Genomic DNA, 14,641 nt, shown 5'->3' with positions numbered 1-14,641 from the left:
AAATTTGGTAAGCATCATTTCCAGAAGCATGGTTCTATGAATCTTACAGTTGAAGAGTTAAAGTGACAAAAAACAGAGGGAAGCAATTTGAAATGCAATAACTTTTATGGTTTTTCAGCCAATTCTGGCAGTTTCATATGTATATAAAAAATTGTAGTATTACTGAGTTATACTATTGAGCAGTTATTTATCCACCCATTTTTTCAGATGTAGCTGGTATTTGAGACTTTAAAATGAGTTACTTGATGAAACAATCTAACTTCACTTGCTGCCTGTGTGCATTGGAACTTCATTTCTTTATTTGTTTTATTGCTTCCCAATTCATTCACCTGGTCCTGTCTGGTTAAAAGGAAGTTAGTGCTGTTCTTATTTTTGCACAGAATCACTTGTTAAGTTTGCAAGTTTTGCAACAGTTAAAGATCCCTGAAAGCTCTTGATGTTCTCATGCCCATCAGTGAGGGTATGATTTATACATTTAAAATTACCAGAAGTGAGTTGAGCCATGAAGTTGCCTATTAATAACAGTGATTATGATGCAACTTAAGAAAAGAAAACAAAAAAAAAGACAAAGGCTTAATGTGAGAGAAATCTGGGTCCAGTTGAATAAGTCTGGACCCACCAAGAGCATTAGACTGAGCCTGAGCCTTTGAACACTTTGGGCAGTGTGTTTTCCTGCTGCTAGGTGAGAGCAGCGGGAAAACTGAACTATACTGAGGCAAAGTAATTTCACAAAAGCTTGGGCTGAAGTTCACAAGGAGAGAAAAAGCAAGGAAGCTGTTCCAATACTGTGTATTTTTATATTTTCAGTATATGTGAGCAGTAGCTGTTCACATAAATCTTGCTTGCTCTCCTCTGACACAAACACTATTGCAAGAGCTGCATCTCCACTTAAGATGACAGGTATTAAGTTTGATTGTTTTGAGCAGATGAGGAAATCTGCTTTTGTAAAGAAGGCTTCAGGCCACAGGAGTGGGAAGCAAAGAAGATCGTCTTTAGGAAGGTGTGAAGCAAATGATGAATGTGCATACTGGGGGTGGAAAGGGTTCCTGGCACACCCCTGTCCAGAGTGTGTGTCATCTGCTCTGACAAAAAAACAGGGCTCGTTTTTTGTCTGTTGCAGGAACAGATGTATTAGAAAACACAGCCCAGTGTTCTTGCTGTCTGGCCTGGCCTCAAGCTAAACAGCACAGGTATTGCTAAGCTGGTTTTGGGATTTTTTTGTGGGTTTGTTCTTGTTATTTCCCCACCTCGCCTCTCAGTGGAGACACTAATTTGGATTTCTCAGCTGTCCCATCCTCCCCTGCACTCCCTAATCTTTCAAGAGCTTCATAACAGGAGCTGTTAATTGGTTGAAGGCATCAGAATTTCTCTGGGGAAGGAGAGTTACTCTGACACTGTGAGAGGGAGAATGTGGCTTACAGCACAGCTGGAGTGAACAAAGACTGAGAAATGTGAGGAAATGAAATTCCCATTCTGTGTTTCTGTTCAGTTCAGAAAAAGAAAACTTTGCTAATATGCATTATAAATAAACTGTGTAGGTTTTTGCCTCCTGCTGTCATCTGTTTTGTTGGGACTTGAAGATTGATGAGCTTTTTAGGTTGCATAGACAAAGTACTGGAATGCGACTTGAACTTCAGATTCTGTTTCTAGATTTGTTCATAGCTTATCTGTGACCCTCATGATCTTGCTTTTTCTCTCTGGGCCTAATCAACCCTGATGTTTACTTTTTGAAAGAGCTTGAAAGTTGACTAATGAAAGTCAAGTTGTAGATGGCAGGTGTGACTGTTTCTGTGCTGTTCTTTCCCTGTATTTTATTTCTACTCCTCTGCTCTGCTCTGCAACCTTCATTAGAAAAGAGGGTTTTCTGAACTGTCTAAACATCTTCCATCTCTGCCAAGGAGCTCTTGTGACAGTATTTGTCAGATAATAATGAGTAAGGCTTGCATGGAGAGGTGATGTTCACGTATAATGAAGATATTGGAACTAGGAAAACTGATTTTCCCCAAAACAACTTGCAGAAAGCTTCTCTAAACACCTGCCCCTACCTGCTTGATCTCACAATTACTTTATTTGTATTTTAGTCCTTAATCTGTTGCGCATAAGTCTTGCAAGTCACACACATTGATGAAGTTCATTTAAATTCTATCACTCTGCATTACAATTAAATGTAGCATCCATCACTTTCTCTTCCTGCTAGTAATATATAGTCATCCCAGTCATCTCAAAATAAAACCAGTTGGTATATCTAATCTTATAGAGATTTACCAACTTTTTGGCATCACTGGCATGCAGTGAGAACAAAACTAGAAAAAGCATGAGCTCCAGCTATTAGGAAGGAAAGGGACTGCTGTAAACATTCCTCTTTTTGTTTTCCCATTGCTTTCATTGTTGTTTGTTCTGTTTGGGCTGTTTGGTTGGACAATTTTGCCTGTTTTGGTGTTATAATGCAAGGCTGTTTAGGTGAAAGCAGTGCAGACCTTGCACCAGTGCTGTGGTGCTCTATGTCCTGATGGTGTGGGAGCTACCAAGGCCTGGTGCCCTTTCAGTCTCCCTGGTTTGTGAAGTGCTGTGTAATCTTGGCAGTGTTCTGCAGTCAGCTGCAGAAGAGCTGAATAGAGAGAAGAATTTCATAAATTAACCATAGCACATACCATTTTCTCACTGAAGTGTCAGAAAGATGTAATTAATGTTGTACAGACAGTTTTACTTCTGGCATTTCCTAATGTTTGAGTATTTGCAGCCTCAGCATTCTTTTTGACAATTTTCCAGAGCAGTATCTATTAGCCCAGATGCTGCACTTGGAATGTCAGAAGCTATGGACAGAACAGAAAATTTGAGCTTTGTTCAGATGAATTTGCCCAGGGACAGAGGTTTAGAGACAGCCTAGGACCAACCCTTTCTTTCCTGGAGGACAGTATGGTTATTGCAAATATATTTGACATATATTGCAACTGCCTGAGCACTGGAAGAAATTTCTGGAATCCAGCTCAGATTAATTACTGTGTAAGGAAGGATTTTTTTCTCCAGGGAAGTGTTCTTGCCCTTGTTAACAGTGGTTGAGATAGGTGCCTTGAATACTACTGAAGAACTTGGATGAGTTGAATAAAATGTGAAAAGAGCTTTAAAAATATACCTGATGTCCTTTTTGCCAGCTGGTAAGTGACATCATTGGCTTATGCAAGGGGAGTTGCGAGGACGAGTTGAGTTTTTTTTTTAGACAGCAAATCTTGAGACAGAATGACAGCCTGCAGGGACATTTCTGCTGTGAGAGGAGCAACAGCCTCAGAGAAAGCACAGGAGAGACAGCAGGTGTGGGGTGGAACCAACAATTAAGATCAGTAATTGCCTTCTTGTGCTCTTTCTGCAGGGCTATGTATATTTTTGGGCAAGCATTCAGCACATATGGAGTTCTTTGTCTTCTGCAGCCTTTTGCAGGTGTTTAGATTCATCCCGTCTGATGGAATGAAAGACACTCCTTTGGGGAGCACTGCTCAGCCCCCTTTCTATAAGGCCTGCTGTTCTTCATAAGGCAGCTTGGTACCAATATCCCAAACAGCCTATTCCACTAGCTGTACACCAGAAATCTTCTAAGAACTTCTCCTGTTTGTAGGGATTTTTTTTGTGTGTGTTGAGGAGGTCTTTGCATGTGCTGCTTCCGGTGCTGTGAATTAAAAAGAAAAATAAAGCAAAGACTTACAGGCTCTGGAATAATTCTCCTGAGCAGGGCTCCTGCTACTGAGATAAGGCAAAAACTAATTAATAAATCCTCTTGGGGGACAAGAATTCAGCCCCAAAATGGAGTTTAATGTGAGATCTGTTACACTTTTTGCCAATAGCACTAGTTATATTTAATTCTTCACTGTGCTATTGGCAGTTCATCTGTATTGTTTACTGTGAAAACTCAAATTGCAGCACTTCATTGCTCTTAGTTCCCAAGTCTGCCTGTCCATCCACTGTACTACAAGGCTGCTGGCTGCCTCCTTTTACCTCTGCCCCAAGAGTTCTACCTGATGAGTGTTCCTGCTCTTGTCTGACAGCTGCAGCTTTGTACCTGAGTTTTTGGCATGCATGTATATAGTCAGTATTTTGAGTGACACATTCTGATTGCTCAAAGGGACGTTTCTGGCTGAGGTTCCCACCTTCTCTGACCCAGCCTCTGCTGGACCTTAAAATAATGGTATCAATTAGCATATTGCAACACAGCAATGTATTAAATAACACTCAAAAATGGAAATAATCCTCATTTTCTTGGATCAGGAAGAGTGGTAGGAAAAAAGGGAGGTGAAAATTCAGAAATCTTCAAAGTGACAGGGAAGAGTTAAGAAGAACAATTTCAACAGACAGATTTGTAGCAATTTTATAATACGAGTTTGGAAGTGTGAAATGATGATAAGTGTAATTCTTATATCCCTGGTTTTGTTTCTTCTGAGTGCACAGTTCCTGAATTTGCAATGGAAGAGTCGTGGATTTCCTCCTGGACCAACTCCATTTCCCATCATTGGAAGCATCTGGTGGATAAACTTTAGAGCTGATCATGGGAGCCTGAAAAAGGTATGTATTTTTGAATGTGAACTAAAGAGCTATTGAGGCAAAACCTGTAAAAAATGGTGATGGTTGTGGATAGGCTGATGTGATAACAGGGAGAACCCTGAGAGAAGGTGATTTGTAGAAGTGAAGTGCCTAACAAGTTAAGGTGAAAAATCTGCAGACAGTCTAATCCATATGAAAGCCTAATAATTTAATTTGAAAGTCTCATTCATATATGTGTGCAACTTAAACAGAATTGAACATATTCAGAAAAGACTTATGTTTTTAAGAGAATTTTTGGCCTTGAAAAAAAAAAAGTGATTTTCAGATTTCCCATCATAGGCATATATTGAAAATAATTTTAAATTAGGTACCTTGAATTTGGAGGATGTGAAAAGTGCACTAGTATATCTTCTGCTGTCATGGGATGGAAACAAGATTGTATCCAAGACTGTATTGGTAGCCAAATCGTTTCATCCATTGTTTCTCTGAAGTGCAGTCTGGGATGTGCTCTTTGCAGATAAATTAAAGATGTAAATGGTGGTGAAAGGAAATAATTGATGAGAAGAATTAGGTCCATGCTAAGCCTATTAATACAGATTCTTTCAGTTTTCAACATCCTCCGCTGAGCCAAAATGTCAGAAGAGAACACAACGTGTTAATATATTTTTCAAATTGCTGCCTCTCCTTATGTGCTAAGTACAACTTGCAGGTCAGAGAGTACCTGGCTGCAGCTGAAGGGAGCTTAAAAGACCATGATGCTAAAATTTTCTGATGGGTACATGTTGATCATTGTGAGAGGACAGATCTGTACTGGTTCTTGGTCCAGTGTCAGGGACTTTGTCCTTGAAGAATACGCACAGCATTGCTTGAGAGCAGTCCCCATCAGTACCCAGAGATGGGATCTATGCTTAGATGCCTCAGTTGACAGTATTTCAGTATAAGATGGGAAAATTCTTGCTATTGAAACATGAAATCTGCAGTACTTAGAACTCTAGAAGGGGAGTTACACCTGGAATTCATAATTTAAAGAAATTTTGGTTGTTGTTTGAGTCAATGAAATATGGAGTTGAATGGGCAGGTGAAATTTCACAGGAAACCTTCTATAGATCCATAAACACTCAAGGGTATTTATCCTATGGTTGAAAGCACAAAGCTAACCCAGGCCAAGTTCTAGAAAAGGACCATTTATTCTTTCATTGCTCACATTTCTGCGGGTGGTGTGTTCCCAGAGAGAGCCTAGACCCTTCCTGTGGAAAGCACCCCCATCACAAGACACATCCACTGTCCCTTTTCATCTCCTGAACCCCAGAGAGCAGGGCAGCAGCCCATCATGTGTGCATGTTTGTTGATGTTTCTCCCATGGGACTTTTTGGGCACTGATCTTACCTGCAGCTGGCAAAAACCTATGGCAACATCTGCACCCTGTGGATGGGTCACAGACCTGTGGTGGTGCTCTATGGGTTCCAAGCCGTGAAGAACGGTCTCACCAACAACTCGGAGGATGTTTCAGGGCGACTGCAGACCATCATTTTCAACAAAATGTCAAATGGAAAGGGTAAGATGTTCATGTCTGTGGAAGGACTTCACCCTTGACTTTCTTTGTTTCCTCTCAGGTTTTTCTTACTGAAAAAAACCTTTGTTCTCAACTGACTTTTTCTGTCTTCTGAAGGTGAATCATGTAATTCTGAAGCATCATCCTAAGTGGCCTCCAAATCCCACTGTCACATATTTCAGAATCATATCAGAGCAGCATGGTCAACATTCTTAGTGCTGTCTGTGTGTCCTGATTTGAAATAATCTTGAGTCTGCAGCCTCCTTTGCAAGCCGAGACAAAAGTAAATCTTTATGCTCCCAGTTGTTTGTTTACAGCAAAGGCTGCTGTAAGGAAAGCATATACAAAACTTTGATCTAGTCTTGTTCCGAAGTACAAAGTCACAGGAAGGTCAGTGGAGCTTCAAATTTATTAGCCAGAGTGTTCAAAGCATTGTACTGTGTATCACAAACACTGTTGAATCACAGTGGAGGGAGAATAGAGAGTGATGTGTTTAAAACAGAAGTAATTGAACATGTTTCTATCCACCTCTTATCCAGAGAATGTACAGCAGATGCCTTTACCATCAGCCAGGATTTGTTTAATGTGAACTACAGTCAAAAAAGCTTTAATTTGTAATACTAGCTAATGTAAGTAGAGAAAAACTACTTTAAGGTATAGAGATGATCAAGTCTGGGGCCATTTCAGTCCATTTGGAAGGATCTATATTGCTACTTTTTATCGGGGTGCTGTGGACAAAAGTAGCTGGGTTGTGACAAGTGCCCTAAAACTAGCAATTTGTAGCAGGGATGGCTTTAGCTCAGCTGCAAGTTTGTGACTGCAGCACAAATACCACCTGCCTCTTCCTAGTTCCCAGGACAGCAAAATAGGGGAGAATTATCCCAAGTTCTAAAGAAGCAGGAGTGAGCTGGCTTTCCCAGGGAGAAGTGCAGGCTAGACTTGTGGAGGGAATTTCCCTACCAAGCAGATTAAATGGTTCATGCTGGGTGGTCTCTGCTAGAACACAGACCCACAGCAGAGCAGCCTGGGATTCCTTTCTGTCCCACAGGAACTCTTGATCTTAAGAAACTGATTGCAGATTGGCTAAAGCCTACTTTTCATTCTCATTTTGGCTGGGTGGTTCTTGCCCCAGCTTCATTGTCTTTCCAGAAAGGACCTTTCCAGGATGAGAACTCAATATTTAGTGTAAAGATCTTGGTAGAACAGGGTCCCTCAAAGAGTAGTCTCCCTACCAGAGACTAATGCTTCAGAAAAAAATAGGACTACATTTGGAAGGCAGGTGTGCGAGTCCAGAGGTCCAAGTGGGTATTTTGCAGGGATAGTAGCACCAAGATGTTTTCTCTGCCTCTAACAACACTCAGTTCAAAGAACACTGCCCTGATGTGTCCCTCCTCTTTGAGTGACAGCATGATGAGAAGGTGACTCTTGCTGTGTTTATCATTTACAATTGTATGAACTTTATTGTGACATAAACTTCATTCTTGATGGCTAAAGGTATCTTGGTATCAAATGGTCTCATCTGGAAACAACAGAGACATTTTGGAATTGGAACTCTCCGAAAACTGGGAATGGGGAATAAAGGAATGGAGCGTGGGATACAAACTGAGGCCCATTACCTGGTGGAGTTCTTCAGAGACAAGGAGGGTATGGCATTGATACAGTGCTTGTGCTTGGGGGCAGACACAATACAGACTGCTTGACTCTAAGGGTAAAGACTACTTTTGTTACAGAATAGAATGGATTTAGAGCTTGCCTTAGATTTGCAGATTTAGGATAAGGTGCTAAAGAACTGCAGACCACAAGTTCTGTGGTGTTAGCTAACAGTCTGGAAAAAGAAACATGAAGGAATACAGCAAGGGAATCCCTGAACCCAAAATAATGAAGTTTCTTTACTTATTTATTTTTTGACAAAAGAATCCCTTAGAACTCTTGAGATTATTGTACAATTGGACCTCAGCAGTTTGTATTTTGGGATCAACACCAAGACTGAGATAAAAAAAAAATAAAAAAGAAAGCAAAAAGGAAAGCAAATTAAAAAAAAAAATCAAGGCCAGGAATTAAAGATTTGAGATTTTCCTGTCCTCATTTTTGAGTGAGACATATCTTTTGTTACATTTTTTAGTGAAGTTTGGGTGTTTCTAAGTAACAGTATAAATATTATAGAGGACAACTATTACAAAATGTCACTGTAATCTTGCTCTCCCAAATAGCAAAGGAGGAGAAGGAAGTGCTTTGGAGATGAGTGTTTTTTTCTGTCTGCAGGAGAAGCTGTGGACCCTTCCTTTCCCATTGTCCATGCTGTCTCCAATGTGATTTGTGCTGTGGTTTTTGGACATCGTTTCTCCCTAGAGGATAAAACTTTCCGCCAGCTGATTGAAGCCTTCAATCATATAGTGGCTTTTGGGAACAGCTACTTTTATTATGTGAGAATATTATTTATGAGATTATATATTACTGATTAGAATATTACTAATACACAATTTATTTGATTATTGGGCTCATTATTTATTGCAATATAATAATATTAGTATGTATATTGTTAAAGTATTGCACTATTGGATACTGATAAATAGTCTGACTGTGAATATGAACTGGACCTGCAATGCTTTGGGTTTGACATGGTTCAATTATGAATATTGTATTAATAATCTTTATTAGAATGTCTTTGCAAAGGTAATATGCTTGGGATAATGACCTTATCTGTAATGGAAATACCAGTATTGTTAAGGGGAAAAGATGATGCTCTGTGTGAGAACGAAAGAGAAGGTTTTTTTTTGGTTTTTTTTTTTTTTTTTTTTGGTGCTAAGGTGATAGACATAAATGTTTACTAACATTAGATTTATTAATATTGATACATCTATTTGCAAAAGTAAATTATTTTATTGGTGAATTACAGGGCATATACAAATGGAGTTATGCAGTAAGGATGGGGAAAATCTAGGATGGAAACTGTGCTATCCCTAATTTGTGATTTTAATGTGTGTTTATGTACTCAGCATGCACTAAACATTTCTTTTATGCCACAGGATTTTTCCCAGAGAAATTAATCCAGCAGTTTAGCACCAAAAATGTCCATGCTATATCTCTATCACAAGACTTGTTTACAGTGTCACTAACTGCCTCTGTGCTGAATTCTTGCTGCCCAGATAAGTGAAGTGTTCCCGTGGTTTGTAGAGCACCTCCCAGGACCTTTACGGACAGCAAAAATTTCCCGGGATTTTGTTCATTCCTTTGTAAGGCAGGAAATCAAAAGCCACAGGGAAAAAGGCAGAACAGATGAACCAGAAGATTTCATTGACTTTTACCTGAAGCAGATAGAGAAAGTGAGTGATTAACAACCATAACAGGCTCCCTGCCCCTTCCCTGCTGTTGTCTGTCCACAACAACATTACTGCAGAACTCTGCAAACACAACTTAAAAACTCTGCTGCCTAGCTCAAAACATGAACTTTGAATAGTTAGTTCAATAACTTGTTCTAGAAGTACAAATTATTTACACTGGTTTGTTATAATATTTTGGAATCTTTAGTGAGGGTTGGGCAGTAGGGAGGACCTTGAAAAGGTGCAGGTATTTAAATGGCTGTTAAATTCTGATTCTTGCCTTGTATTATTTTTGTGCTTAGTAGTGCTGTATGAGTATCATGACAATCTTAAAATGTCAGTCTCTGCTCTGAAAGAAAGCATAAATCTTTAAAAGGATAACATATATTAGATTGCTGAAATCAGCAAATGTGCTGAAAGTGGCACAGGTGGGATAAAACTACCTAGAAATGTGTTTTTCTGCAGTGGAAGTTAACAGAATTCATCATGCCACATTAAAAGGTAGCATAATAGGATTTATACACCTGACACATTCAACAGCACCTGTAATTTAACAGTATCAGTGTACTCATTTGAGTAAAGTCTTTGCCTGTATCTGTGTTCTGCTCAGGTATCTGAGCAGGCATTTTTTTGTCCTCTAGAAATCTTGTTCCTTTAGATACAGTGATCACTCTCTGTCTCAGTGCTGTTACACAGCATTACTCCATTTTATCTTTCTTACTGATACTTGTAGACTAAAAAAGTCCCCAGTTCTACGTTTGATGAAGACAACATGGTGCAGTCAGTTTTTGACCTTTTCCTGGGTGGCTCAGAGACCACAGCCACCACTCTGCGCTGGGCTCTGCTCTATATGTTGGTTTACCCTGACATCCAAGGTGAGTAGTACACACAAGCATGGATATGATTCAAGTAGAGCAATTTCCTCTTATAGTTTTTTCTTTTAATTTTTTTTTGTTTTGGTTAAGATCAAGCTCATTTTTTAAAAAAATAAATGTTTTGAGATTTGCTTTTAATAAGCGAATGTAGTAAAAAAAAATTCAGACAGATTTTAAAAGAATTTCAGGGATATTCAGGTTCTGATACTGTATTGGATACTGTTGACTTTTGTCAGACTCTTTCAGCACTGTAAGTATATAATGGGAGATACAGGCTGAAAACACACAAGGTGAAATAAGATTTTGGGTTAGGGCAAAGTGATGCTTTTCTGGTATCCAGAATGTTTAATAAGGTTATATTATTTGAGTTAATTAACTAAGACATTGGTCAAATTTCTGTAAAATAGATATATTTATTTTAATGTATGGGAATGTTAAACAGAGAAGGAAGACAATAATGGGAAGACAAAAAGATGATCCAGAAATTCTGGACAAGAGCATAGTTGCACACTAGTTTCAAAATTTTTGGGTGATTTGGTAGAGGGTTTTCAGAGGTTATGAATTACTAAGCCAAGTACATGTTCTTGAGTCTCAGGCTGAGGGCTAGAAATTCTTGTCATGCTTGTGGTGCTAGAATGGAATGCTTGAACAGAGCCCTGTGCACACACATGCACTTCAAATTCTGATAAATCATAAAGAAAAAAACAAAGCCACTTAACTTACTAGCCTCAGTTTTCAGTACGAAATCTGACCCCAAATCATCTGAGGCTGTATAAGGTGTGTAAGTAAAGCTTAGATAGCAGCCCAAAGAGATTAACACTTGATGGTGGTTTAGTAATACGATCCTGTTCAGTTCTCAGCATTACACGTGTCAGCTTGATGTGATGGCTTTTTTGCAACATCCTCATTAGTGTGCTGTGAGTCTTTATTTACCTGAAGTAAAATCAACAGCTTAACTGAATTGATGTCTTAGTAAGAAGGTCTTATTATACTTATAGTTTTCTCCTCCTTTAACTATAATACTCCATAAATCTGTTTGGCTTGTGGAAAGAGGGTCTGAATATAAAACCTATCAATTAGGAAACAGAGTGTAGTAAAATCATAACTAGCTGGTTATGATTTATACAAATCATACATTTATACAGATGCATTTGTACATATATACATTTGTACAAATGCATTTATACTTTAGGATATGGTAAGTATGAATTATTTTTATATTGCAATTTTTTCTATCATTACTATACTTCAAAAAGGAAATGAAAGTTTGTTTCATCCAAAACAGTGCTCTTCATCTATAATGGATATTTAATTTTTTTTTTTAGACAAAGTCCAGAGAGAGCTGGATACTGTTCTGAGTCCTTCCCATCTCATCTGCTATGAGGATCGGAAGAAGCTGCCCTACACAAATGCTGTGATTCATGAGATTCTCCGCTTCAGCAGCATTATATTAATCACACTTCCCAGAGAAGCTGTGAAGGATACCACTCTTTTGGGGTATCATGTTCCAAAGGTACAGATATCCTGTCTATTCCAGTGTGATCTTTGACCACAAGTAAAGGTTTATCATTAAACCCTTTCCCCTCCAGTTCAGGGGAAGAAATTTCACTAGATTTAGGATACAGTGCTAAAGAACTGCAGACCACACATTCTATGGTATTTGCTAACAGACTGGAAAAAAAGACATGAAGAAATTGAGCAGGGAAACACTGAAGTTTCTTCGCTTATTTTTTGACAAAAAAAAAAAAAATCCTCAGAACCCTTGAGATCATTCTCTTCCCCCTAATTATACAACCTTTCATTTCTGCTGCCTTTCTGTGTGCACAATTATAGCTGGAATCTGTTTGTGTCCTTTTCTTCTGGATGTGTGAGAGACAGAACTGTGCCAACTGCCTCTTCCTTTCAGGGCACTCTAATCATGGCAAATGTAGACTCAGCTCTTTTTGACCCTGCCTATTGGGAGACGCCTCACCAGTTCAACCCTAGCCATTTCTTAGACAAGGGTGGAAATTTTGTGACCCGAGAGGCCTTCTTAGCCTTCTCAGCAGGTGAGTGCACTGAGAACTGAACTCAGGTGTATGGCTTAGATGAAGCTGTGTTATTTTCATTGTGGAGAATGCCAAAGGAGAGTGTAACCCTGAACTGCAGGAGCACGTGGTGTTCCTAGCCCAGAAAAATGTTTGACTGCAAAAATAAGTTGTTTGGCAATTGTATAAACACTTTATCTTAGATTTTTGTGAAAATGCAGAGAAGATAAAATGAGTAAGGTCACAGAATTCCCAATCACTTAGGAACTTGAGTCCTTACACTGTTGCCCTTTGTCCTCCTCTTTATATGGTGGCTTATGCCATTACGGTGGATATTCTGTGGCAGGCTGCTGTGCTGGAGCTGATTTATTTTTTATAGATAATTCAATATTCATCAGTGCATAGAGATGAATAATCCAGAAGCTGGATTGAATACATCCAGAAGTCTATGTCTTTTCTGTGGAGCTTCTGGAATCATTCTTTCAACAGTGTGTGAGTTTATAGAAGCTTAAACAAACAAAAGCTCTTGGAGATCATGCCAGGAGGGAATAGCCTGGTTGTCAGAGCTGTAAGCTAAGCTGTGAAAATGTCAGCCTCGGGTTTCTGGTCTAAATTGGGCAGAAGAGGAATTGGATTCTCACATACAAATTGAATGACCTGACCACTGCATTTCAGAGTTTGTCACTGTCTGTCTCTGGGAATTATATCCTGGACAGAGTTAATTGATAAATTGGGAAGAGATTTTTCTTTAGCAAGTTGTTTTCACTGAAACCGTTATATAGGAAAATGTTTCTTCAGGTGTAGAATGTCCTCTGTCGTCTGATTTTTTCGCTGTTATTAGGGAAGATAAGTCAGCCTGTACTAAGTAGAAGCTGTGAAGGAACCTAAAGATGCTTTCTTGTTTTTATTTGGAATCAAAATACTGAAATCCCTTTCATAAAACTAGGGAGTCCTATAGATTGGGAAGCAAGAATGAAACTTCTGAGAAGCATCTCTGGTATCTTTTCTATAATCTCGGCAGAGCCTGCAAAGATGAATTGCAGACATGCCAGTTGTACGTCCAGTTCAATCTGAGAGGAAAAGGTCAAATTCAGCAAAGCTCTTTGTTCCTTGATGAGCAATGCTCCTGTGAAAAGCTGGGAAACAGGTGCGGGTTACAGACCTTTGTGGGGACTGACTTCTCTTTCTGTTCATCTTTTGCAGGTCACCGTGTTTGTCTGGGAGAGACAATAGCCAAGATGGAGCTTTTCATCATGTTCTGCAGCCTGTTGCAGAAATTCAAGTTCACTGTACCAGAAGGAGTTAAGGAAATCAACACAGACATTATCTTTGGGAGCACCATGAAGCCCCATCCATACAAGCTCTGTGCAGTTCTGCGCTAGGTTGCTCAGTATTGGAGATTTAAGAGGCACAGGCACAGGTTTGGTAGTGTGCTAGGATTTGTGCAGCTTTATGGTTCTCATTTTTAGCTCAGATTCAGTGCAAATCTCTCCTTGTTGTATGCCTTAGAAGCCAGCCCTGAAAAATACTCTGGTTTTCCTGTGTCTGGAAAGTGTCTGTATTTCTTTTTTTTTTTTTTTTTTTTCCCTGCTGTGTTACAAATGAAATAAATGTAGACGATTATTGCTCTGTCTAGTCTTACTGGAAACTTGTCAGAATTTTACTGGAGGGAGGAGGAACATGAGAGGAAGATTCTGAGCAGTCTTCCCCTGCATTCTCAAATCCAGAATGGTGTGTTTGGAATGCTGTTCCCAGAGGTGGTGGCTCTGGGCATTACCAAAACTCCCAGGTATGGTTACTTGGGAGCACAAAGCTGTGGAGGGGCACCTCGACTTGCTGGGAGCAGCTTTGTCTATTTAGCCAAGAGCCATGGGCAGATGAGTGCTTGAGGCTGGAAGTAAAAGAGAGACAACAGGGCAACTCTTCATTTGGCTGTGAGGCTTGTGACTCAGGCCAAGAGCAAAGGCAAACCCCTGCTATTGTCTGCTGGAAATTGCAGATGGAAGCCCCACTGCTGGTGAAATGCAGTGGGTGGAAACAGATAAGGGCCAGTGGGCTGGCCTGGATTTTTTTTTTTTTACATATACTCTTATGGTGCATTTGAGAAGCATTTCTATGAAGGTGGGAGTCCTCTCACATGCTAGGGTTCATAATGACAATGATGTATGACAGATTAGGTTTGCCATGTCTTTTCATTGATGCCCAAAGCACAGTTCAGGGGGCAGCTTGCAGTCTGCGGTTTTGTGCAGCAAAGCTTGGTGCCTGCAAAGGAGGGGCAGGGCAGGAGACTGATGTGGTATTCCCCAAAGGCTGTGGGAGAATCAAAGGTCTAGAGAG

At 39.6% G+C, this 14,641-nt stretch overlaps 1 protein-coding gene across 1 annotated transcript; it reads left to right on the top strand.

The window, feature by feature from the left end:
* The first annotated feature begins 4,383 nt into the window (after positions 1–4,383).
* Positions 4,384–13,875, top strand: LOC110478200 (cytochrome P450 2J4-like). The gene is made up of 9 exons (XM_021544707.3): positions 4,384–4,551; positions 5,923–6,085; positions 7,577–7,726; positions 8,345–8,505; positions 9,229–9,405; positions 10,136–10,277; positions 11,603–11,790; positions 12,184–12,325; positions 13,508–13,875. The coding sequence occupies exons 1-9, from the start codon at positions 4,384–4,386 to the stop codon at positions 13,684–13,686; spliced, it is 1,470 nt and encodes a 489-aa protein (XP_021400382.2). The 3' UTR covers positions 13,687–13,875.
* Positions 13,876–14,641: the final 766 nt, after the last annotated feature.

Source organism: Lonchura striata, chromosome 10 (genome assembly GCF_046129695.1).
Source record: "Lonchura striata isolate bLonStr1 chromosome 10, bLonStr1.mat, whole genome shotgun sequence".
NCBI classification, from domain to species: Eukaryota; Metazoa; Chordata; class Aves; order Passeriformes; family Estrildidae; genus Lonchura; species Lonchura striata.
This window is presented reverse-complemented; position numbering and strand designations above follow the sequence as displayed.